Source organism: Equus quagga, chromosome 7, assembly GCF_021613505.1.
Source record: "Equus quagga isolate Etosha38 chromosome 7, UCLA_HA_Equagga_1.0, whole genome shotgun sequence".
In the NCBI taxonomy this organism is placed as follows: domain Eukaryota; kingdom Metazoa; phylum Chordata; class Mammalia; order Perissodactyla; family Equidae; genus Equus; species Equus quagga.
The window spans coordinates 83,146,821-83,172,483 of NC_060273.1; the positions used below are offsets into that span (position 1 = coordinate 83,146,821).

At 54.7% G+C, this 25,663-nt stretch overlaps 2 protein-coding genes across 12 annotated transcripts in view; one reads left to right on the plus strand and one right to left on the minus strand.

Moving 5' to 3' along the window:
• JADE2 (jade family PHD finger 2) overlaps positions 1–25,421 on the minus strand; it is a 52,010-nt gene extending 26,589 nt beyond the window's left edge. The window contains exons 1-4 of one of the 7 annotated variants that reach the window (XM_046665820.1): positions 25,299–25,421; positions 14,844–14,901; positions 12,663–12,751; positions 2,072–2,229 (exon numbers count right to left, since the gene is read on the minus strand). In XM_046665820.1, coding sequence (XP_046521776.1) covers positions 2,072–2,229; positions 12,663–12,751; positions 14,844–14,901 — 305 coding nt within the window. In that variant the 5' untranslated portion in view covers positions 25,299–25,421. Of the gene's footprint in view, positions 1–2,071; positions 2,230–12,662; positions 12,752–14,843; positions 14,902–22,976; positions 23,099–23,449; positions 23,516–23,726; positions 24,221–24,616; positions 25,250–25,298 lie in introns of those variants that run through there. The other 6 variants (XM_046665821.1, XM_046665823.1, XM_046665817.1 and 3 more) reach the window with 6 other exon arrangements.
• LOC124241756 (uncharacterized) lies at positions 21,655–23,448 on the plus strand. 5 transcript variants are annotated; one of them, XM_046665826.1, is made up of 3 exons: positions 21,655–21,924; positions 22,710–22,789; positions 23,027–23,448. In XM_046665826.1, exons 1-3 carry the CDS (start codon positions 21,719–21,721, stop codon positions 23,425–23,427), a joined length of 687 nt encoding a protein of 228 aa, XP_046521782.1. In that variant the 5' UTR covers positions 21,655–21,718; the 3' UTR covers positions 23,428–23,448. The 5 variants fall into 5 exon arrangements, 3 of the variants coding, with proteins under 3 accessions (XP_046521782.1, XP_046521781.1, XP_046521783.1); XM_046665825.1 differs by having other exon boundaries at positions 21,656–21,924; positions 22,653–22,789; XM_046665827.1 differs by lacking the exon at positions 21,655–21,924 and adding an exon at positions 21,934–22,082 and having other exon boundaries at positions 22,653–22,789.
• Positions 25,422–25,663: the final 242 nt, after the last annotated feature.

Here is a 25,663-nt window from a genome sequence, read left to right on the forward strand (position 1 = left end):
TGGCAGTCATGCAGGGAATTCCCCAGAATTTCCCGACTTCCTCATCTATGAAATGGGGACAGTAATATGCACTTTATAGAGCTAATATGATAATTAAATGAGATGATAAACATAACAGGCTCAGTACAGCAAGTTCTCAGGAACAGAGTTCCTATAGCAATTCTGACCATGGTGGCTGCCGTGCTGGCTTCCAGATGAGGGCTGTGCAGTGGGAGGCACCCAGGAAGACGGAGGGACCAGGCTGGAGGGAGATAGGGGAACGGGCATGGAGATATTTCCAAGACAGCGCCCCTCCCCACCTCCAGTCTGTCCTCTCCAAAGAATCACGGACAGGCCAGGAGTGCCTGGCTCCTGTCAGCTCAGAGCAGCTTTGCATATGCGGGAATGCACCTAGTATAGCGGAGTGCTGTCTGAACACGTGCTCTCCTCTTGATGTCAACAGATAAAGCACCGTGCAGGCAGACTGAAGCCAAGCTACTGGTGTGGAAGCATCTGCAATGAATTACCCAGGCCAGCGGATGTTTCTGGAACCACCTGACATTGACATCAAGGAGAGAGGACAGACTGCTGGGCCAAGCCTAATCAGGACTCAGCTCTCTCTGTCCAGCTGGTGGCCTGCCCTCCCCCTTGTCAACCTGTGCCCTTGGCATGTGTATTCTCAGTTAATCCTCACTACCACATCATTGGGCACATACTGTTATCAGCCCCATTTTACAGAGGAAGAAACAGGCTCAAAGAGGTCAATGACAGTTCTTCAGTCTGCAGAGGTGAGGTATGAAACTGGCTAGGAGCCTGCCCCATGTTTTTTGGCCCTGGGAAGGAAATTCAAATAAATTCCTTCTCCAAATCCCACATATACTTCTGTCTAGAGAGGCCTGGAGCTCCCCTGATTCTCAGAAGGCCCCAGCCAAGTGTTGGGAGGCACTTGGCCCTCAGGAGCCACAGGATGGGCCCAGCCCAACACCCAACCCTCTCTGAGCACCCGAGCGGGGTTTAGCGTCTGCTTCGTCTCTAATCCCAGGCCCAGCACAGGCCTGGCACCAAGTGGGCACTGGGTGTCTATGAGCCAGTCATAGGTGCAGCTGCCAAGAAGTAACAGTGCCAATGTCAAGGGAGGTAACGGCTGTGATCTTTGCCTCAGGCCTGGTCAAAATAGGCCTAAGTGAGAGCCAGAGGGCTGCCAAGGCCAGCAGTGGACTGCCAATAACACAAGCTGCCCTGCCCAGGCGAACTGGTGGGTGGGGGAGGCCAGGACAGCAGGCCCCTCTGCCCTGGGACATGACTTGGAGGGTTTCCCAGGGTACGGAAAAAAGCACTTGGCTGAACTCTGTTGTTAAAGGCAAGGCCCATGGCCCTGAGGCTACCTCCTGACACAGGAGAGTCTGTCCCACAAGACCAGAAGGCTACAAGGCCCAGAGAGGACTCAGCCCTGACACAACACTGACCCAGCCTGGCAGGGGGGCCTCTTTGGAGGCTGGCCACAGCAACTGCTTCCTGAGCATCTGCTGCGTGCCAGGCATTTGACTCCCTCCCACTAGGAACTCCTTAAAAAGGTTTAAGAAGTCAAGAGCATGGCTTATCCCTGTCTTAAGGACTGGTTAAAAGCCTGGAGACTTCCATGATAAGATCTGCTTGTAGGATTCAGCTTGGATGACATCAAGCTAATCCCTCGCCAGTTTTTACCATGTGTGCCAGGTCCTGTGCGAAGTGCCTTGCAAGCATCATTTCCCTACATCACCTCGACCACTGCATGAAGTAGGTGTTATTGTTATTCCCATTTCACAGACAAGGAAACTGAGGCCCAAGGAGATTACATTTCTGGTCCAAGGTCACACTGAATGGGACTGGCAATTTGGACCCAGGCCATCTGGCTTCAGAGCTGAGCCCAAGCACTTAGTCTCAGTAAACGTCAGTATTTCTGAAACATTTCAATGGTTTATGGGACAAAAGAATCTAAAAGAGAATAGAGATGGGCTAGAAAGGAATCCCAGGTCTGGTAGCGCCCTTGCCTGGTCCTAGCCTTCCCTTCCTCCTCTGCCTCTGGCCCCCTAGCCTGGAGTGCCCAGCTCACCTCACCACAGGCTCTGGAATGGCCTCTGCTCCGGCGGGCACCTGCACGCCCTTCTCCCATTCCTGTCGCCAGGGATCCGCCAGGATGTAGTAGTCATCCGGGCTGAGCTGGTAAGAGTCTGGGATCTTCATAGCTGTGATCAAGTCTGTCCGGAAAACCTGTTGGAAGCAAGGGTGCAAAGAGTGGCTTCAGCCTGCCTCAGGGTGGTCTGCTCGAAAGACCAGGGAGGAAAAGGCAAACTCCGGGGGTCTTTCTGCCCACTTGCTTTAAAGTAAGAAGACACAAAAGCAGTAAGCACAACAACGCATCTTCTCTGAACCCAGCACAGTGCTTTGCACACAGTGGATGTTCGAATAAATGCATTGAATTGAGTTCACATGTGTTCTGACCTATTCAAGGACACAGTTTGAGTGATGGATGGGAGTGCACCTCAGACGGAAGAGGAAAGACTTGTCGAGAAAGGCAAAAAAAAGATGAGGAAAAATCAGATGGCAGAAAAGCTTCTGTGAAGACAATACTCCCATTAAGTGACTGTTCGGGGAATTTCCGTTGAAGGCTTAAAATTATGTTTGTAGTGGCAACCACAGGCACAAATGGAGGACACCAACCCCAGGCAAACAAAATGCCAGGACCTTACGCAAATAACTGAGAGAGAGGCTGGGGTTTGGGGCAGCCTAGAGAACAGCATCCCATGGATCAGGGTCTCTAAGGTTCCTCAAGAACAAGGACGCAATGTCTCCTACTTGGCAAGGGCTCCACAGGACCATCCTCTGTGTGTGATGGGGAAGAGGGAAGATGGGGTTGAATTCCTTCTCAATCAAGCCCATCCAAATCTCCTCAGAGCCAGACAAGGAGTGGCTGCCGCCTCATGCTCTGGTTTTCTTCTGAGCACCTGCTCCTTGGGGAAACTCTCATCCCAACGTTCTGTCTGCTGCCCCACCCCACCCCAGAACAACCTCCAGGTCCAGCCCCGGCAGCACCGGCAACACCTCTCTTGTCCCAGCTGCCTGACCTCACAGTGGCTCCCACAAAGGGCTGCTGTGGGATCTGGTGGCAGGTCCAGACACTATGTGACTTACTTAGGTACAAACTCTCCCAATGATCATCACATGAGAGTCATAAGTTAAAGAGTTCACATCACTGAGACAGGAGAAACCACTTCAAGGAGTTCTCCAGGCCTCAGACCAAACTTCAAACCCACCCCTCCCCGAAAAATCAGCAGCCACTGGCTCTCCAGAGGCTCGTGACAACCCATGCAGTGGTAACCTCTGCCTGCTGGGGGCCCAGCTCACTGGCTGTGTATGTCTCATTCAAATCTCAGGCCATAACCACAAGGAAACAACTGAAATGGGGACACTGAGGGGGCTCCAGGCAGCATCTTGCAGAAATCTAATTAATGTGTGCATCTAGCTAGAGAGGGCCCTGGCTTGGAAAAGGTCAAGTTTCTTGAAGACTCTATTTGCCAATATAATTTATTGTTAAGACTAACACCCTAACATTTAATTAGGGTGCCAGTGTGAAAAAATTAAAATGAGATTATGATTAAATGCTAATTAAACAGAAGATGGAATGTGGTGAAGATTTCACAGCCCTGATAATTTGCATATCTTATTAGTAAGCAATAAGACGGCTGATACAAGAACACAAACTCAGACACTGGGTGCTTTTGCGGTGTCCTTCAGCAGACCCCCCTTGCCAGCTGAGGCCCTTTCCAGTGAGGCCTCTGCCAAGCCCAGCAGGGCCGGGGCTGGGTTATTTCCCTCCGGGCCACAGGACAGGACCTGGAAGGGGTGAACTGAATTCACAGTGGACTCAGGACTCCCTCAAAGTTCTCCTGACTCATGCAGGCCAAGTGGTGTGACAAGCAGAGCCCTGTTGCTCTGATGCCATGGGGAACCACCCACCTGGGACAGTCCATCATCTTGCCCAGGAAATCAACCCTTCACGCCTCTGGTATCACTGCATGCCCCTCCAAAGAGGCACAGGTGAGGGTGAAACCCTCATCTGGGGCTTTAGTTTAAAGGCCACCTCCTTGGGGATTCCAACCCTGATGACGCTGACTCAGGGAGTGCTGACTGCCCGACAGAGCCACTTTCCATGTCAGCATCCTGCCTCACTTCCCGGCACTTACCCTCTTGAAAATTAACTGGTGCACTCATGTTGCTCCTTTCTTGTCATCTCCCCCGCCACACATTCTCATGCCTGGCATGCTGACTGGCACACAGCAGGTGCTCAGTAAACAGTAATTGAGAGAATGAATGAATGAATGAAAGAATGAATGAATGAATAAAAGGGCCTCTCTGGGGAATTATCTGATGAGTCTGTTGTCCCCAGCTGGCTCCTCGGCAGTGCTTTTTGAAGCCCCATTAACAGGGTGAAACACCTCGTGGATATACCCAGAGCTGAAATCCCCAAGCACATGGACAGGAAGAGAGTAACAGGCAGCCTCTGGTCTGCAGGGCTCGAGGCCTAGGGACCAGCGCACTGCCCAAGCTGGAGTCGGAGACAGCAGAGTGCTATGCCACACCATGCCGGCGCAGGAGAGGAAGCCCTGACCTAAGAATAGGCTTGGCACTAAGCACTCAGAGCAGGAAGGGATCCCAGGCTTTACTCGGGCAGGGAGAGTCAGGAGAGAGGAGAGTCTGGTCCCAAGAGTTCCAAGTTTCGTCCTGGGTCACTCAGGGAGCAGGTGGCAGAGTGGACACCAGAGGCCCTTTCAGGCAGAGGACTGATGGAAGCACAGGGGGGCAGCACTACTGGAATAGTCCTGGCCAACACTTAAGGAGCGCTGAGTACCAAGTATCAGTCTAAGGGCTACTCTTGAATTAACTGATTAGTAGTCCCTACACGAACTCTGTGAGGCAGATGCTACCATCATCCCCACTTTAAGGTTGAGAAACCTGGGACTCAAGTTGGTTAAATAACGTACGCAAGGTCCTACATATTGAAGTGGCAAAGGAACCCAGGCCAAGACAACTCTGGAGCCATCCAATACTCCCCTACAGCCTCCTGCCCCTGCTGGCCACGTGCTCATTGCCACTGCCCTTGGGTTAACCCAAAGTCAAATCAGGTGGCTTCCCCAAAGGCTCAAATATGCAAATCAGATGGTGGCCTTTGCAGTTCTAAGCCCTCGGGTGCTTTTCTCTGTCTTCCCACTGCCCTCAGGCTGAGCTGCAGGGCCTACCAGGGGATGCACTTGTAGTCCCCTAGCACTTTTCAACCTCTGCATATGGGAGGACTCTGCTGGGACACTTCTCCTTTGCCAAAGGGGGGTAGCCTGTTTCATCCTTAAGTCTGGCCCACACCTGCTCTGGGAAGTCTTTTCTCCGATCCCAGGCTGGGTTCTGGGCTTCCTCTGAACTCCCACAGCCCCTGTGTTGGAATCTCCTGGTTTCTTTCCAGGTCTTCCCCACTAGAAGGTGAGCTCAGCGAGGTCTGGCTGGGCCACACAGGGCCTGGCACATGTGAGCTGCTTAGAAGGCTGAATGACTCAAGTGCCTTCCAAGGATCTGCCACCACCTTCCTGGGTTGCTGCCCAAGGCTATAGCTGGGCAGCTGGGAACTCTGCACCTTCCAAAGGAGCCTCTGCACATTTATGTAAAACTTGTCCACAAATATGGCAACTTGACTGTAAAACCCAAACATCTTTTTGTTTTGAATTGCCAGAGGTTGGGCTTGAAAAAAGACTCAATTATTCTCCTAAAATGCCTTTGAATTATTTATGAAAACTAAATAAAGAATAAAATGGACACTGATGGACTGGAGGCCTTGCCATGGCAAGAAAGTTAGAAGCTGGAAAACAAGCAATTTTCAAAGAATGTGAATGTTTACTATTTTTCTCTTTTGGCAGAGATTGACAAATTGTCTTTAAAGGTCTGCTGCCTGGCAACCAAGTTCTGCTGAGCTGCTTGGGAGATGTTGATTGCAGCTTCTTCAAACAGTGTGAAGGATGTTTAAAAGTCTAAAACTCTAATTTAAGAACCAATCTGAGCACCAGGGATGCCAATGCAGCTCTGGTGGGAGCTGAAGACCCTGCTGGGCCCAGGAGTAGGAGTCCATGGCCTTGACCTCTGGTTCCTTTCCCCAAGACTGAAGACCACAACAACTGAAAAGTCTACTTAGCTTTTAGCACCTATTTCCTCAGTTAGAACCCAAAACAGGTTTTGGGTTGATACCTTCTGCCAGAAGGTATCAGTGGAGTCTGATGTGATCATCAAAAGCAAAAAGACAATAACAACAAGCAACTTTCATCATGCTGTGCTAAGAGCTCTCATATATGGTCACAAGCTTTGTGGATGTTATGTGAACACTCCATCCTGGGACCTTGGTCTCTGCTTCCTCTTCTCAAGGGCAAATTATTGTATCATAGTGTGTTTCAGACCAAGAGGAAGTTCAGTTACTTAAGGACAGGCTCCAGCACTTAGCACAATTACAAAATATGATTATTTGTTTAACGTCCATCTCCTCTAATAATCAAGCTGAGAGCAGCAGAGACTTCATGTGTCCTGTTTACTATTGTGATAGTTTGTGGCACAGTGCCTGGCACGCAGCAGGTGCTCAAAAAATGCTTGTGGAATGAGTGAGTGAATGAATGAACCCCAGGATTTGTCTGAGGTATGACTGAACTCTGACACTTGCTGTCCTGCCTAGCAGGGAGGATGGAGGCAGGGGGTTGGCCCAAAAGACTCTTCCAGGCGGACTTCAGGAACTGATCTTGGTCGATGAAAATGGCTTTGGCCAAGGCTGCCTCTCCTTGACCTCTGTCCACATCAGGAGTCCCAGTGCAAAGCTGGGAGTGGCACCCTCCCCCGAGTTCCCCACAGGATATTTGAGGGTCTGTCTTGAAAGAGACAAGTGAAATTACTACCAGATACTTCATTTTAAATCACAATTTTTTTCCTGAGCATCTCGTCTCATCAGAAATAGCTAACGGCGAAAAGTAATTGCCCCGTTAGAGCAGATACTGTGCTGAATGCTTTATATATATAGTCTCACCTAATTCATATTACCCCCATTTTACAGATGTGGAGACTGAGACTTAGGGAGATCAAGCCACTTGTTCGAGGTCTGCATTGTCCTTTAACCACTGCAATGCTGCCTGCAAACCAACAAGGTATTTCTTCTTTTAAAAAATCTCTCCTGGGCTGGAACCTGATAAAGAGTATCAGCCAAGAGTAAACTTAGATAGTTAAAATTAGGCATAAAACACCAGAGTAAGGCTCTGAGAAGAGCACCCTCTGCCCAGTTCCATTCAAGCTACCACTAGGCTAATTTGGTCAGATACTTAAAACACACTCACACACACACAGCATCTTTTTCTCTTTCACAAGGATAACAGCACTTCCTGCTCTTAAAGAGAATTTATTACACACATTTCTTTTGCGAGACAAGTCCCAGAGGCCAGGCGGCCTTTCCAGCTGGCGGGATCAGCAATGTTTCCGACTATACTAGAAGTGGATTCTGCCCCCCACCCCAGAGGAAGGCAGCGGGAGGGAGTCTCAAAAAGCAGGCGCTTAGCCCAGCGGAAGGGCTCCCCTCACTGCCCAGCCCCCTCACAGGGGGGCAGAGGAACTGTTGGCTAGAAACGTAGCTCGAAACCACAGGGCCAAGCATATGACCTTATTTTGGATTCTCCTGTTTCATCTCTCAAGTTTGTGGGCATTTTCCATTTTATTACAACATACGCCATCATTGCTTTATTACAAAATATGTTATTTCAAACATCTGGATAACACCTCTGCTCCTCCAGAAAGGTACCTTATTTATCCTGTGGTTTTGCACCCCTACACAATCTGGCCACCCCTGCCTTCACCCAGAGTAGGAGGGTCCCATTTCTAAAAGCAGTGGGTCAAACCAATAAGCTGCATCCTCACTCCTCACTCTCTGCCTTTTCCGGGAGGGCAGGCCATCCTTATATAGGAACTTTCACAGACACTGGGTCTGGGGGACACTCCACTGGTGGCAGAGGTTGTTCACAAGGATCACCTCTTTCTCCCAGGCCCTCTCTTCAGGGGCGAGAGGGTGAGCACATTGGTGAAGGGCCCCTGTGGAACCTGCAGAGGCCCCATTCTCTCATTAGAGATAGACTGATTTGTCACCAGGGCCTACAAAGCAGCCACCAGTTGGATCCCAACTCCCAGCCACCCTGCTCTGGGACCATCCAGGCTTCCATCCCAGGGAGGCCAGCCTCACCACCACTCATTTCTGGGATTTCCCCCACTTCCAGGCTCCACAGGCGTCAGGAGAGGACAGTCACATCCACAGAACAGAAATTCCATGGCAAGGTGTGGGGCGGGGCTCTACAGAAGATGACCCTAAGCCTCAGAGAGAAACAGTCACTTGCCCAAGGTCACAGAGCTCCTCAGTGGCAAAGCTGGCTGCATCTCTCATAACGGACACTTTCCTGTGTAGCACCTGCATCCTGCTGACAGTCAGAGGACAAGCTCCCTAGGGACAGAGCCTGCATTTTCTGTACCCCTAGCAATGGGCTGGGCCTATTAGGTGCTCTCCAGTGCTTGCTGAGTTTAATCAGTATCAGTAATTCCTGGGCCCTAAAGACTCCTGTCCCTGCCCACTGGATGACTTCTGGGGACTCTGACTCCCTGAAAATACAGCTTTCTATCTCAAGACAGCTTGCCTGGGGGAAACCCCCACCACTTGGCCTGCCTTTCCATCTGCCTCTCTGCCCCAGGCCCGAGAAAGACACAGCCTCAAAACCACAGGGCTGGCCTCCAGGTCTCTTCCTGAACTGCCCTTCACACCCCTGCCAGGCTGAGGGCTTGGCAGAAACCTCAGTCCTCTAGCTTCTATGGGGGAAGGGGGCGACCTGGGGGACTGCCCCCACCCACACTCCCTGCCTTTGCTTAGGTCACTGAACCTGGCTGGAAAGCCTCCCCTTCCTCCTTCGACCTCAGGGTCTTCTAGGGAGGACCAAGCCAGGAACTCCAGTCTTAGCAAATTAAAGAGAAAGGTCTACAGCAGTAGTTCTTAACCCTGCCTTCCAGCAGGAGGGCTTTTATAAAGAACAGGTACCTGGGACCCCACTCTAGTCCATTTAAGTCAGAATTCCTGGGGCTGAGGTGGGATGGGGGTCTGGTGTTGGTATTTAAAAAACAATCTCTGGTCTGTGATCTCCATCAGATTCTCAGAGATATGCCCCACAAAGTGTTAAGCACCAATAATGGTTATGGTTTTTGGTGAGACAGGCCAGGCCAGAAACCCAAGGCCTCATCATGGTTTATACACTCATACCACCTCCCCAGGCCAAGCTAATCCCTTCCCCTCCTTCAGGACTGGCCTGGCCGACTTAAGCCCCAAGGGACAGATCTCAGCTTTGTTGGGATCCTGCAGACAGGCAGAGCAGAGAAAGGCAGCAGCCTGTGTCCTTGGGGTCAGCCCCACCTTTTCCTCCACTGCCAAAGGGGATCCCAGGGCCAATGTCAGACCTGGTACACGTCTGTCAAAAGTCCTAAGCCAGCCTCCCAGGAATCCCAGAGCCTGTCTCTTCAGGCGCCGGTACTGAGGGCTGTATTCTCCTTCACCCTGGCTGAGGGAGGCCACCCACTGGTTAAGGGCCAGAAGGGAAGCTGGGCCTCAAGGCCTCGGCCCTGTCCAGGGTCCTGACTCTGGGTCAGAGCACTTTTTCCTACCCTGGAGCACTTTATTCTGATGTAGAGGTGCCCCTTGATTTGGCCCCTCAGGGTGCACTGGGAAGGGCAGCCGCTGGCAGGTCATCACAGAGGCAGCCCTGCCAGTCTCACCTAAACCCAACCCTAGCCCTTTCCATAGCTGTTGGCTTCCTGATGTGCAGTGCTGCTGTTATGCTAAGTACTCCTAGTCCTTAAACCCCCCACCCCATCACTGTCCACATTCAGAGATGAGGGGACTAAGTGAACCATGGGTTCCATGGCTCTGCAGCCACTAGGGAGGAGGCTCCTGTACCACGCACATCAATCTGCAAGCATTCTGGCTAGGAACTCAGGCTAGACTGGGAGCAGACTGTGTGACCAGCCTGATAACCACCCCATAGGCTTCTTACTCCAGGGGACTGGGCAGATAGGGTTCCCAGACCCCCTTTCAGTGGGGTGCCCAAGGCCCTTGGCCCCCAGGCCCAGCTGACTATAAAGGCCCTCCTCTCCAACCTGTTCACAGAAAGAGAAGGGAACAACCCAGTGAAGAGATTTAGTGCAAACATTATCTGCCACCAAATCCCTGCTTTCACCACGTTCCCATGAACCAAATAATTTGGAAGGTTTCACTGATGGTTTCCTCTCTCTGCCCCACGGTAACTTGGAATTTATGCTAGCTATGGCCCAGCCTCCTCACGTAGGGGACGAGGGAAACCTTGCAGGCTACTCTCCAGCCTGCTGTGGGAGGAAAAGCTTGTCCTTGGAGACAGTTCAAGGCAGGGAAGACTTCCTCAGCCCTCCTGGAGCCCAGGTGCCCAGGACTCGAGGCCGGGTGTCTCCAGTCAGGCCTCAGAGCCCGCTTCTGAGGCTCCTGGGCCCAAACCCAGGGCCATGCACAGCCAGTCCCCAGTAGGGCTGGGCACCAACACCCTTACAATGGTTTGACTCTATTTTTAGGTGGAGAAAGGTTCAAAGGCTCTGTGCGCTGGAAAACCCGCGAGGCAGGGGAATTTTCAGCCCCATGCAAATCACTCTCTCCCCTAGGCCTTCGATGACACCTGTTTCCTCCCTGCCAGCAGCCTATCCTGGGTGTACATGGCAGCCCTGCCCCTAGGATCTTTGTAGTGAGTGGGGGCCCCTCTTACCACTGGTGCTTGGAGGGAGCAAGGAAGGGGGGGAGTTAGGGGACTGAGCCAGGCCCAGGAGCTCCCCAGAACTTCCCCACCCTTCTCCAACCTGAATAGCTGTTGAAAGCAGTGGGCAGGTGGGATTCTGAGAAAAAGGGCATGACAATTCCTGCCTCCCAGAACCAGGAAGACACATAAAGGTGACTATTGTTTTACTAATTAAATCATAGCAGTGGTGGAGCCCCTGTGGGTCTCTTGATGAGGGTGGGGGTTGAGGGTTAAGGGATAGGAGAGGAGTGGGGGCTGAAGGAGTGGAGGGGTGGTCCCAGGGGCTCCCAGGGCCCTAGCACACTGCCTCCTACTTCTCAGTGCACTTGAGCACATCCCATCCACCCACAGAGCAGGGCTAGTCCAGGAGGGCACTAAGAGCCTCAAGAACAGCATCCTCTCATGCCCACCCCACCCCGAGTTTCAGTCCTTACTGCATTCCAGGAGATATCTCCTTCCACTTCCACTCCTCCCCCATGGGGGCCAAAGGAGGACACTAGGTTGGGGGATGGGGATGGGAGGCATCAGGTCTCAAAGGAACCCCCCCAACAAAGGGAGAGTCCTAGGATAGGCTAGCTTACAGAGGAGGTGGAAGAGGCAGGGAGTCCTTTTTCAAATGCAAGCTTCTGCAGAAGACCCCCCTAGGGCCAGCTAACAACAGCTAGGCCAGGATTGCCCCTGTGGTGCAGGCAGGGAGAGGAGGGCACCAGGCTCAGAACAAAGATACCCTCCCCCACCCCACACCAAGGGCTATGCCCCACAACTCTGGGCCTTCCCACCCTTGGCACTGTTGGCCCTAAGAACTTTAGGTCTTGGCTATATAACTTTTGAGATCTTCAGTTTCCTTATTATACAGAAGGACTGAGAACTCTGAGCTAGTTTTAAGGATTAAAAAAGTAAACCATCCAGCTCCATGCCTGGCTGCTCTGCAGGCTGCAGAATAATGTCTCTCTTAAGGGCCAGATTCAAAACCGCCTCCTTCTCAGGCACTCAATGCTTTTGCAACCTCATCTGTGCCAAGGGCCTCTTCTGAGCCCTGTGCAGTGAGCTGAAGACCTAAGAGGGAGCAGGGCGGCCAGGGGCTGTGAGTCTTCCAGGGCTTCAGGAAGCAGGATCCTGCTGCCCATTCGCCCACCCACCCGCTAATGCTCTTCTCCAAGGCACCGGGGGCATAAACACCTCTACCTGCCACAAGAAACAGGCCAGGGCAAAGTGAGGAAGCCTTAAAATGCAGATGTGTGTGAACCTGGCATAAGGAGTGGGTGACTCAACCAGATGACTGAGGACGCCTTCCTTCACCCCTATATCAGCAAATGCTGTCACCCTTGGCTGAGCCTCCAAAATGTCCCAAGTCCTACTGCTCCTCACTCCACTGCCACTACTGGGCGCTAAGTCACCATTTCTCTCCTGGACAACTGCGAAAGAACCCTACCTGTTTCCACACTTGCCCCCCCATTCCCTTCTCCTCACAGCAGCCAGTGGGACTTTTCATTAAAACAACCGACCATGTCATTGGTTACAATCCCTGAAAGGCTCCTCCTCTGGCTCAGATCAATAGGAACATCTTACAACAACCTACAAGGCTATGAGAAACGGCATCCCCACCGGCCTTCTCCCATTCCCTCACTCAGCCACACGGGCCTCGGTTTGCAACGACTGTGCCCTCTGCCAGGAACGCTCTTCCCCCACACATCTGCAGAGCTCACGCCCTCCCTCACCACAGGTCTCTGCTCCTGTCGCTTCCCCACCTCTGCTCCATCCTTCTCCAGGACACTTGTCACTACTCACCTCTGAGGGCTTCTTTTCGTTCTGTCGGGGCCAGCCCGACTTGGTGCTGCTGGGCAGTTTGGAGCATCTTGATGCAGATGTAGCGTGACCTACAAAGACAGCACAGCCCATGAGGCACCCCTGGAAGGCCAGGAACACCACCTATCTGCGTCCAATGACAGGAAACCTATGAGGAGACCTCTGGCTTGAATGTCCAGGAGGTGGAGACCTCTTTGAGCACCTGGAGGACTGTCCCTGCTCTGGGCCTCTCCAATGATGAACCGGGGGGGGGGGGGACCTGAAGCCTCTTTCACTCAACCAACCAGAAAGGGCTTAAATAAAAGGTAGTGACCAGGACTCAGTATTAGCTTATTCTGTCACCCATGGCAAGTCCCTTGCCCTCTCTGGTCCTCTGTTTCCTCCTTGGTGAAGGAGGGCTACAATAAGCCTTCCGTAGCCTCTCCAACCCCACCCCAGGTTACACCCTCTGGGATGACGCCCAGTGGGAATACAGAGGCAGAAGAGGGCAGTGGGAAGAGTGCTGCTCTAAAGGAGACTCACAGACCAGGCTTGAGCCCTGGCTCAGCTCTTACTAGCCTGTCACCGTATGCAAATGACTTCATCTCTCTGAGCCTCAGTTTGCTCTTCTATAAAATGAGAGCAAGAGAATAACTGTCTTCAAAGGGTTTTTATAAGAATTAAATATGATGCCAGTAAAGTCTTAGCACAGTGTCCAGCACACAGCGCTACCTCAATAAACATTAGCTATTATTGTAAGAGTCCAAGGCCTTTGCTGGACTGCAGGCTGTGGCCTCCACCCCTACGGATCAAAAGAGCAACAGCCATGGGTGGGTACAGTGGTGGGGGCAGGTGGGAAGGCTCTAGGCCTCAGCCTGGCCCAACTCTGATGCAGCTACAGGTCTCAGTGGCCCAGACGCTCACTCTTGCAGGAGCCTGGCCCTCAGGGTTCCTTTGCCTGCAATAAAGTTAGAAGCAGAGGATGCGGTTCTTCTTGGCTCTACTGAGACAGGCCACAGGCAGCGTGGTTGCAGCCACAGAGGGCCAGATGCTGTGATCTCCTGCCGCAGGGAGGAAGGGCTGGCCAGGTGAGACACCAGAGCCAAGCTGAACAAACAGACCTCAAAGGTCAGTGAACGAGACCTGGAGGTAGGAAGGAGCTGGGCCCTGACAGGCTGTCCTAGTGCACCAGTCCTCAGGCTCTTGTGGGGCGGTGGAACTCCAGGAGCTCTCAGGGCCTTGGAGACCTCTCTAGTCCCAGTTGCTCACCACATATGTGAACAAACTGAGGTCTAGAGTTGCAGGGCTCCAGGTCCATCCTCCCTGGCAGTGCAGCCTCTTCCTCAGCCTGGGCTTCCACCAGGATGCACCGCTAGGTGGGAGCCTCCTGGCGGCGTATCTCTCCTACACAAGGCAGAATGGAACTTCTTACTCCAACTGGCTCCTGCAGGCCCAGGTTCCTGGAGCATCTGAGCAGAGCTGCCTTCTGGTACCAGAGGAAAGCTCTTACCTTACACAAACCTCCCTTCTCTCCCCCAAATTTCAGACGAGGCTCCCCAGGCCCCATTTTCTCCTCGAAAATGCCTCCCACCTCCCAGACATCCAATTCACACACCTAACCCACACAAAAGTCTACCTCCAAGATTCTATTGCCAAGATCCCATGAAGGTCAGACTCCTTCATTAATTTCTTTGGCAAACATTTCCTGAGTACCTACTATGTGCTGATTTAGCTGGGGGTATAGCAGTGAGCAAGACGTGACCCCTCTTATCAAGGAGCTCACCATTGGTCAGGAAAGATACTTACCAGGAAATCATAATAAAGAGTGATAGGTTCTCTATCTGTTGTAGAGACCTCCCATAGGGCCCTGATTCAACAGGAGGGCCAGAGAGAGAGGGATGTGTCCCTAGCAGACAGGAGTAGCATATGCAAAGGGCCAGAGGGGAGTTGACCTATTCCAACCAGAGCAAAACACTGAGACCTGAGGTAAAGGGGAGTAGAACGAAGAGGATACAAGCCCTGGAGGCCATGGTGGTGTGGGGACTTTCTTAGAGCAGAGGGACCCTGCCTGACTCAAACTTCATCACCATTGAGACCACAGGGCAGCCTCCCCCGACCTGGGCCCGTGGGCCTGATAATTAGCCAAAGGCTTTCCCTGTGGGAACCCCAAATGGAAGGCCTTACTGTCAGTGGTGTCAGAGTTGTCGCTGCTGATGGAGTATTTTCGCCTCTTCTCTTCCATCTGCAACAAAAGGCAGGCCCCATTATACTCACAGGCGGCTGGGAAATCCTCAATCTCAGAAAATTGCCTGATAACGTAACTCCCCACACTTACCCCACTGCAGTGGAAGAATGAGAACAAGACCCTGCCCTAGACCTCTCCTCAGCCAGCTTCAGCCTCTCCCCACCCACCCACGGGGGCCCCGAGAGTGGGCTGCATCTCCCACCTCCTGAGCCCAGAGCCTCAGAGGAGCAGGAGTCTGGCTAAAGGAGATGTAGAGGGAGGGCAGAGGAAAAGAAGCCTGATTCTTCCAGGAGGACCATGCTATCTGAGTTTAGGACAAGCCAGCCCAGACAGCACTGAGGGCACATCCTGAGAGTGGCAGCCAGAGGGGTGTGGAAATGGGGTAGGGGCAGGGAGGCTCCAAGCTGAGACACGGGGCTCAGGGCGACTAGTCCCGGGATGGACTGCCCTCCCTCCCCAAAAGCCCTTCTCCTGATAAAAGTACAAACCAACTTTATCTTGACTGCAGCATTTAACTTCAAGGTAAGAAGGGCCACTCTCCCAAACTGAGCTCATTCCTTCACCTCGCTATGTCCGCTATCTCATGCTCCCAACAACCTGGTAAGCTGTGAGCTATTAGCTTCATTTACTGGGGAGGCTCAGTGCCTTGTCCTGCTAGTAACTGGCTGACCTGGGATTTGAATCCACGTGATCTGATCCCTGAGCCCACACTGAGCTGCCTTTGTGCCCTTGTCAGCTCCTGCCTGTTGCAAGTGCTTTCCCACCTACTATTTCCTCTAATCCTGCAGAGTCCTGGATGGCAGAGCCTGCTGTTGTCCCCTCTTGGAGGGGAGCACACTGAGCGGCTTGTTAACCTGTTTCACAGCTAGTCAGTGGCTGAGTCCTAATGCGAGAAGTGATCTAGGGCTTGGGGCCCAGAGTGGTTTCCACCACGTTCCTGTTAGTCTGGAACCGGGCTGCCTCACTACCCACAGCAAAGCACAAGGAGCCAGTGTCTGTAGGGAGAAAGCCCTACTTACTGCCCAGCTAGCCCAGCTGCAGGCCAACCAGCCTCCCCACTCCCACTTGGGATCCCATCTGCCACCTGCTGCCACCCCAAGTCTACTCATGCTGAGCTCAGGGGTTCCCCTTACATTACTGCAGCTCTGCAGGGACCAGGGGGCATGAGCTGTCTAAGGCAGCGCATGACTACCCAGAGCTCTGAGCTGACCAGAAGGACCCTCCTGCTTGGACTTGCCCTCAGCCAGGAGCTTCTCTCCACCCCAGTGTCCCCCAACAGCAGGACCAGGATAACAGGAAGGTTCACTGGGGCTGCTCGTTGCCCAGCTCCAAAGGTGCAGGTAGAGTGTTCTCCAGAGGGCGTGGAGGTACAGAGGGATGCCTGGTGGTGTGTGTAGGACAAATGCCAAGGAGGCAGGAACAAAAGCTAAAACTGCTAAGCACTCATTGTGGCAGGGGAAGGGGACGCCCTGGTACCCCCAGGGACCTCACAAAACCCTAGGAACAGCCCCGGTGCCAGTGGGCATGACAGCTTCCCTTTTGCAGATGAGGAAAACTAAGCTCGGACTTGCCCAAGATCACAGCGTTTGTAAGAAATCTGACTCAGGAGACCACGCTCCTGACCTTTAGACTTCCCCGCGCCTCTGTGCAGCAGAGTGCAAGAAGCCCAGTGGCCCAGGTCATGAGCTGAACGGGGCAGCAAAGCTCTACCACCCACAGCTGCCCATCCTCGCTGTCCTCTGAGGTCTGAGTGACAAAGGTGACTTTAACAGAACCCTGACTCTAGCCTACATCTTGCCAACCCGGCCCTGTCACGGATAGGGTAGGAGGAAGGGGAGAGGTGCTATAAATGCACCCACCTGTTTTCTCCCACAATCCTGTACATGAATTGCATTTCTCTTCATTTCTAGCAAAGAGGGCACTTTCAAGCCAGGGTCTCCCACAGCAGAAAAGCAGGAGCTCCAGATTCAGAGGGGCTGCATTCCCATCCTAGCTCCACCCCTCACTAGACCAGGGACCTTGGGAAAGACATACCTCCCAGAGGACACAAACTGGATCTGGATTTTTACATAAATCTCCTGAACTTAAAATGTTGGCAACTGATTCAGAATTTTTAAAACACTTTGAGAGGGCCAAACTAAACACATCTGTGGGCCAGAATCAGCTGGTGAGAATAAATGAGAGCAGCGTAAAGCCCTTAGCACCATGGCTGGCTCTCCATATAGGTGCTGGTTATGAATACCATGGCAGCCTTGGGCCAGGTGGAGAGTCCTCCTACCAGCACCCACCTGAGGGGCTCCTCAGAAGGGGCAGTGACCCTGTACAGTAAGGAAGGCCCCCTGTAATAGCATCCCTTGACTGCCAACACTCTTTTCATAATGCTGTTTCTTGCTGCCCAGAGACCAACAGGTGACCTGTCAGCATGCAGACCTGCACCCCATCCTCAGCCAGTTCCCCGTCCAACCTGCCCTCCACAAAACACCCCAGAGGTCTCCTGGGCAGGGTGTTATTAAGGGAGTAGATTTTGTAGTGGCTTAATTGGAATAATAACTAGGCTTCAGAGGGAAGCCACTGTTTTGTGAGTGAAGCTTCTTTCCTTTGAACCAAGTCTGTTCCAAAGTCCTCCCCGCCTGCCCACTGCCAGTGGCTAATGAAGCTCCAAATGAGGCTGGGGCTCCCCTGTGGGACAGCCCTTTGCCCCATCAAGCCCCTCTCCACCCAGTTGGCGGGACAGGGAGGAGGACTCCTTTACCAAGGCTGAAACCCAGGGCTGCAAATGCAGGTGGAGGCTGGGCATGCTGAGACTTGATCTTGGCCTCTGGTTTTCCCTCTCTCCTGATCCCTCCTCCAATCTCTCCCAAAGCAGTCTGCTCTGGGAGAACACCTCAGTGTCACAAGGCACTTGCTTTTGGGGACAGAAAGTGCTCCTAAAACCCTACTACAAAGGAGATTCTAGGAAAGCAAGGGTCCTCTTTTCCTTCCATTTGCACCAGCCCATTTGTACCTCCCACACCATCCCCAGCATGTAGACACAGAAAGCTCTCCTTCAGGAGTGTCCCCTCAATGGACCAGCAGCCCACAGCCTCTCTGTGCATCCTCCACCCTACAGCCAACCCTTGGCAAGTGTCGTGGGCTCTCTCTCCAGAACACATGGTGAATCCATCCACCTCTTTCCCCGTCTCTACTGCTACCACACTGGTCCAAGCCAGTCTCATCTCTTGCCTGGACTCCTCATTCATCTCCCAGCTTCCACAATTGCTTTCCCATAATCCGGGATCCACACAACAGCCAGAATGATCTTAAAAAAAAGCATAAATCAGATCATGTCATGCCTCTACTTAAAATCTTTCAAAGGCTTCCTGCTGATCAAAGGACAAAACTCAAGCTCCTGACCACAAGAGCCTATATGATCTGGCCCCCGCTTACCTCAATAAGTTCATATCAACTACTGTCCCCTTCCCCACCACTTTCCAGCCACCTTGGCCTCCTTTCAGTTCCTGAAACAAGCCAGATGGTCCATGCTTCTAGACCGGTGCACAGGCTGTGCTCCCTGCCTGTAATGTTCTATGCAGTCCACACATGTCTGACTTTTCATCCTTCAGATTTCAGCTTCAATGTCACAGGTCTACACCAGGTAACTTATCTAAAGAGAGTCCACCACCCCGTTATCCAGTGTCTTTAGAGCGTCCATCACAATTCGTGTTTGTTGATCTACTTGTTGAATGTCCTCCTCAAGAACATACGTTCCATGAGTAAGGAGCACGTCTGTCTGGATCCCTGCTGGAGCCCCAGTGCCCCCCTCGTGGTGTACTCAGCACAAAACAGGGCTCGGTACATACTGGGTGCTCAGTGTGCTCTTGTCCCTCTCTCTAGAAGTGTGCAGACCACACAACCCAGCTGGCCTGCCTGCAGCTTGCAGGAACAAATACCCTAGCCCAAGATTTCGTCCTGTTTTCACAGCCCTCCTTCCCCATCTTAACCTCACACATTCTCCAGGAGGCTTTATTTGGTTGGGCTCCTGGCTAATGATCAATGTCAACTCAATAATAGGGCAGCAATTTGGTGGCAGATGTTTTCTTGGCAGCACTAGCCACTGGTCTTAGTGGGGGCCTCAGGTCTGGACTTGAAACATCAATGCCCAATGCCAGCTCCCTTTAAAGACCTCTCCGCAAATAAACTCAAATAAACACCCTGGGCCTCCATTAACACCCCTCCAGCTGACCCTGGGAACAGTGGGCCTTTCAGGCCTGCTACTGCAGCCGCTCCCTGGGCAGTTAAAACACCCCAACCTGGCCTCCGGCCTCTCCTCTCCAGGGGCCACCAGGCCTGCCCTGCCCGCCACCGCACACAGCAGGATTTCATCTTCCTCCTTTAAAAGGGGGGGAAAAAGGCTTTCAAGCAGGCAATTTACCATTCCAGACACAATCTTTCAAAGAGAAACAAAAACTCTCCCTGTCTGAGGCAGACCGCTAAGGCGTGTGTGTAATAAGATGCTAATACAATTTAATGATATTTCGGCTGGAAAACCTGTCCTCAGAGCCTCCTTGCGTCGGGAAGGCCAGACATTCAGAAAACAAGAGCCGCACGCTCTTAAATCGCTTTAAACAGGGGTCAGAGCCCCACTCTTTCCTATCTCTCATTAACTTTAATGCCTTCTCAGGGACAGGAGTTGCTGGTAGGAAAATGATGCTGTACACACAGACCTGCTTCTCTAAGCTCGGGGAAGCCCGAGCCCTCTGACACCCATCACTGCCCACCTGCAACCCCGAGTGTCCCAGGGGGCGCCAGCTCCCCCAGAACATGCTGCCAACACCCTCCCTCCAGACCCCATGCTCCGTACCAAGGGGGTCCTGGAGGATGCGAGGGGCTCTGTCTACTGTGTCCTTCAGTACTTTTCCCCCTACTCTCCACCTCAGAGGGGGGAAAAGCGCAGTCCACTCACTCCCAGAGCTGGCTGCCCATTGGCAACCGCAGGGCCCTTCGGATCCCTCCTTCAGCAAAGGGAGCTGGGGCCTAGCCTAAAGGGGGAGAGCAAAGGTCAGAGCTGCATTTGGGCCTTCTCCAGGTCATTAGTAGTAACAGTAAGAATGGCTAATACTAACCCAGTGCTGGCCACATGGCTGGCTTTGGGCTTAGTCTTCTTTATGCAACAGACTGCTTAATGCATACACCCACCACGAGGTAGGTACTGTTATTAACTCCATTTGCAGATGAAGAAACTGAGGCACAGGGCAGTCATCACAGCTGGTGACCGCATAGCCAGCATTCAAACGTAGGCTGCATGACTCCAGATGGAGTACCCCTCCCCGCTGGGCTACAGTGCATAAGCCTACAGCTCCAGAGTGGGCTGGGGCACTCCAGATTCCTGTGGGTTGTCTGGGAACCTTCCTGGGTTCCTAAGCTTTGAGCCACATGGTAACGGCGCTATGTGGAGGACAGGCCAAGCCAGGGGTACTCCTTCTCACAACCCGGACCTGGCCTCCCCTTGGAGAATGTAAAGGGAAAACTGTGAGGCCCCCAGGGAGCCTGCTGGATGAGCTGTAAAGACTCTGGACTGGAAGCCTCTAACCTGGGTCCTAAGTATAAAACAAATACCTCCCTGTTAATCGGAACACCAGTTAACCAGAACACCCTGCCCCCAACCTCAAGGATGTGATGTGGAAGTCAGCATCAAAGGCCTAACCTCAAGCCTCTGGGGTGCACGTGGGGGCTGTGCACTAGCAGTCCTTCACCTGTCATTGAAAACGAAGTGACGATTTCTGACAGCCTCTTGGATCAGTGTTACTGGCCATTTAGCCAGGCAATTTAGGGAAAGGAAAAGCATGTTGGATGGGAAATGTTCTGGAAACATTTGCTGCATCCTGAGCCCAAACAACTCTATCCTTAAACACTTCATCTCCAAAAGCGCTGGGGAGACCCTTGGCAAAACAGTTGCAAAACCAACACTCAGCGCAAGCCCTGCCGCCTGGGGTGAGGACTTCCCTCTGCGAGGCATTTGCTGTGGAACCAAATGCTTTTCCACTCTAAACAACAGCCAACAGCACTCGGGACAACTGAGAGGGCTCCAGATCAAACAAACATCCCTTTTTTTCCCCTACCATACAAACTTTCTCAATAAATTATTCGCCCACTTCGGATCAAAGCCTGTTTTTGCAGCCCGTGACCTAAAAAGCAAATAGCATCTCTTAAACATGAAAGCCCTCCTCCCTGCCTGGGTCGGCTTTATTACTCATTCCTTCCCCTTACAGTTATTCTGTTGTTATTTTCCTCCTCTGCTTGCGAGATTGCTCTGCGAGTCCCAACCCGCCTGAGGAAGACGGGATAGCAGGGACGGTGCGTTCACTCGGGGCTCTAAGGTGCGAGAGAAAGTAGGGTAGGGGAGACGCTAGCACCCTGGGAACCCAGGAAACAAGCCCAGGCCCCATTGGCAGCTCCCTGCCCGGCCCTTTTGCCAAATGTCCTACTGGGAATTTTACCACTGAAGAGAGGGAGTTAATACCACCCGGAGAGGAGGGACGGAGGGACCAAGGGACCAAGGGACCAAGGGACCAAGGGACCAAGGGACCAAGGGGCCCTCCCCCACCCCGGCCCCGCCCCGCCCCGCCCCGGCCCCGGCCCCGGCCCCGGCCCCGGCCCCGGCCCGGAACTCCTTTGCCAACAAAAACGTTAAAGGGACGTCCTAACAGCTTGTCTGGGCTCAAAGATCAGGGCTCCTCCCCCTTCCAACAAAGGCAAGGCGCCAGGTCAGTCATGCCCACTTAGCTCCTCCTCGTCCCCTTTGACACTGCTCTGAGTGCAAGCACGATGCCTCCTGATGACCCCCTGCAAACTCAGCCCCTGGGGAAAACTTTGTGTCTCGGAATCCCGCAGTAGACGAGCTGGGGGTGCTAAGCGCGGGGGCAAGGTTTGGAAATCTGCGGAGACCACAGTGGCCGGCTGCAGCGAACCCTTGGCACCAGGCAAAGGAAAACACTGCCCTTTCCGCTCCTACCAGCCCGCGGCACGAGACCTGCGTCTAAGGTGGTAAAAACACCGTCCTGGCCCGCGGCTGAAGCTAAGGGGATTGGGATGGGGGTGGCGCGAGTCTCCAGCCTGCCCCTGGAGGCAGTCCTCGGGACCGCAGGCTGGAGGCGCGCCGGCGTGATTCCGACCGCGGGAGCCGGGAGGAGGAGCCAGAGGTGGCTGCGGGGGGCTCCGGCCCAGGCAAAGGAAGGGCAAGAGGTGGTTCGGGCCCGGGGCGGCACCGGGAGGTGGACTTGATGTTCGGGGCAGGAGGACGGGTTTAGGTGAAGCAGGTGAGGGCAGCCGAGCCCCTTGGGGGGTGGGCAGCTGTGTGCAGTGGGGGGCAGGGTTGGGGGAGGTCCTGGGCCTCTGGCAGCTAGAGTGAAGCCTTCCTGCTTGTCTCGCATACATCCTTATTTTCCGACAAAATAGCCACGAATCGCTAAGCTGACGCCTTCATCCTTTGGCCTGGAGAAAAGGGTGTCTGAGGGCCCAGGGATAGGCGGGAAGGGACCGGAGGGAGCCACAAGTCTGCACCCAGGCGGGTGGGAGGCGGGCGGGAGCCGCTCCGCAGACGCAGGCGAGTGGGTGGGAAAGAGGGAGGGAGAGAGGGAGGGAGGAAGGAGGTGAGGCCGGGAAGATGCCACTGCCGGGGGCGGGGCGGGGCGGGGCTGGGGATCCGAGAGAGGGACTGCAGCGGTGCTTGGTGGGGGCGGGGGCTACAATGTCACTCATTTGGGGGTCAGGTGTGTACGTTCCAGCCTGGGGCCACCACTTGCCTACATCTTCCCGGTACCACCCAGGGTTCAGGGGCGGAGGCAGAGGGCAGGGGACTGCGGAACCGTCCCCGGAGCGGGACGCGAACCGGCAGAGTTGGGAGAAGGTAAACAAGGGCCACGCCCCCTGCCGTCGCCCCGCGGGCGCGCACCCGCCGCTCCGGCCGCCGCCGGTATATTTCCACTCTCCCAGCGCTTCTCCCCCGCCGGACTCCCGCGCAGCCCTGGAGGAAGGGCTGCCCCCGACCCCAATCCGCGTGCCCGGCGTCGGGGCTGCGCACCCTCCATACTCACCTGGAAAGGGTGTCCCCCGCCCTCCAAAAAACTGTGTTTAATTTGTGCAGAGCCTCCGCGCCCGAGAGCTGAGCATGCTGCCCCCGCGTGCAGCGCCCGCGTGCACCCAGCTCGGAGAGGGGGCGACAGGGCGGAGGCGGTGGCCTCCGGAAGGTGTCTGGGACCGGACCCGCTGCACGTGAGCCTAGCGTGGGGTCATGTGCACCGGCTCAGCCCGGTTCGGCGCCCGGACGTGCTGCGTATCAACAAAATGAAACTCGAGGCGACAGGAGGGCAGATAGCTCCGGTTCTCCGAACCACAATCCCCAACCGCGCGACCTCCCCTCTGCACCGGTCTCCCACCGCAGCCCCTCCGCCCGGCCGGAGCCCGCCGAGCAAGTTGCAGCCCCGGCGCGCCCCCGCCCGCCCGCGCCCCCTCGCCGGCCCGGGGGCGCTTTGCCGCAGTCATTAATAAAGAAGGTCGCCAAGCTCACCCTTCCAAAAGTTGTTGTTGCATGCGCCCCTCTCAGCCTCCCCGCAATGTACTCTTTAAAACACGACTGACCAACATGCGCAATCTCTCTCCCCTGTGCTGTGCATCCCCCCCCCCCCCCCGCGCTGGCTTCCTAGAACAGGCAGCCAGCAGGAGAGAGAGGGAGCGAGCAAGAGAGAGAGAGAGAGAGGGAGCGAGGAGCGCTGCAAATCGGTTGCAAAAACACAAAATAACGCCGTGGAGATGCGCAGGGCCCACTGCCCGGGGCTGGATCTTACCTTGTTCCGCGGTGCCCTTCCGAGGGGCGCTGCCCTCGGCTATGCGCCCCGGCGGGGGCCAGCGCGGGAAGGATGCTCCCGAAACCCAGAGCTCCTGGGGCCGGTCCGGGCGGGCGGGGGGCGCGCATCCATCCGGGGTCGCAGCGAGGGAGGCGGCCGGGACCGCGACGTCCTCGGCCCCGCACCCCTGCCGGGGACGGTCGGCCCGCCGGACCCAAGCCCTTGCCGCTAGGAGTGGGCGCAAAGTAACTCCATGGAAGCTACTCACGCCCCCCCAAAATAGCCTCCAACTGCGATGGCCGCGGTCGGCACCATTCACCAACCCCCCTGTGTATGTTTCTGTTTCTTTTTAAACCAAGACTTCCTTGTGATCTCTTTAGAAAAAAAAAATGTGTTGGGGTGGGGGTGGGGTGGGGTGGGGTGGGGGCGGGCGGGAGGAGCGAGGGAGGGGGAGTAGCCACTTTTTTCTTATTCACTCAGATCTCCACTCCTGACACCCCCCCCGTCCTCCCCCCCCCACGCCCAGTTGTTTAGCTCCAGCAGCGGGTCCAGGTAGCGTTGCAGGCCTCGCGAGGAGGGTGCCCTGCTGGGCCGCTGGCCCGCCTGCACCTTGGGCCCGGACTCCCCACGGGCTCTGGGGCGCCCCGAGCCCGTCCTGTCCCCAGGGCCGGGCCCGAGCGGCGGCTGCGCCCGTGCAAGTCCCATCAGGTCTGCTCACACTTCACACACTCACACACATACCCCGCCCCTCTACTCTCTCACTCACACTTTCTGCTCACACTCCGCCCCCTTCGCGCCCCAGACCCGGGCGGCGCCCCCCGCAACCTTAAAAAAAAGAAAAGGCAAGCTTATACTTAAAAAAATCTTTTGGCGCCATATTAATGACGTACTTAAAATTTGCCATTTCTCCCTGCGTCAAAAAGACGTTTCTTTGCAAATAACAGCCTGAAGGCGACACTCGCGGAGGGAATGAGGTTTGCACCGAGCACTCCGCCTCCCGGGGCTCCAGTGCTGGAAGACCCTCGCCCTAGGCTCTGCTCCTGACTCGCTGGTTTAAAAATGCGACTTGAATAAATCGCGTGGCGTTTTGCAGCGCCAGAAGTGAGCAGAAAGTGCTGGCAGGAGCGGAGGGGAGGGGCGCGCGCTAGTCTGGGGGAGGGGGCGCGGCCCTCCTCCCCCACCCACAGCAGATGGAAACTAACATCCCAGACGGGGGAAACTTGAAATTGTGGGCGACCTCAAGAAAGGAGGGGCGGTCCATAGAGAGGGTCCCTCTCGGGTTCGTCGCCCCCTCCCCCCGTCCGGGTGCCTCCTGGCGCCGAGCTCTGCCCCGCATTTCCGGGGGGTGTGGAACGCAGTGATGGGTGGGTGGGTGGCTGCACGTCCTGGCCCCAGTAGGAGTTTGCCCCAGGGTATCGTCTTCCCCCTTGCTCGTTCTTCCCACTCCCCCTAAAGGGTTAAAAACCAAGGGGCAACTTCCAAGGGCTGGTACTTGGCGAGGAAGCGGGGCGCCCCTCTCCCCACCCTTCGCCTCCTGGCCCCTCCTCCTCCGGCTCCACTTCCCGACTTGACCTTGTGGTGCACAAACAGTGCGCTCGGATCCTCGCAGTTTCTGGAAGAAGAGCTTGCGCTCGCCGTGCAGGCGGGCGTCGGGCGGCTCGCGGGCGGTGGCGGGGCCTTGGGTCGGTTCCCGGAGCCGCGGGCCACACCCACCCAACCCGCTGCGCCCGCCGCGCTCACCTCTCGAGGAAGGAGTAGGGCTGGCCTCCTGGATAGGGAGGAGTGGGAGGCAAACTGTAGCCTTCTCCGGATGCTGCCAGTTGGGGAGGGGGTGGTCTACTTTCAGGCAGGGTTTTGGGGGGAGACTTGAGAGCCTGGCCCAACATCCCCAAAACAGCGTTGCCAACTTTTCTTCCCCCTCCCGTTTGGCTGCCCCT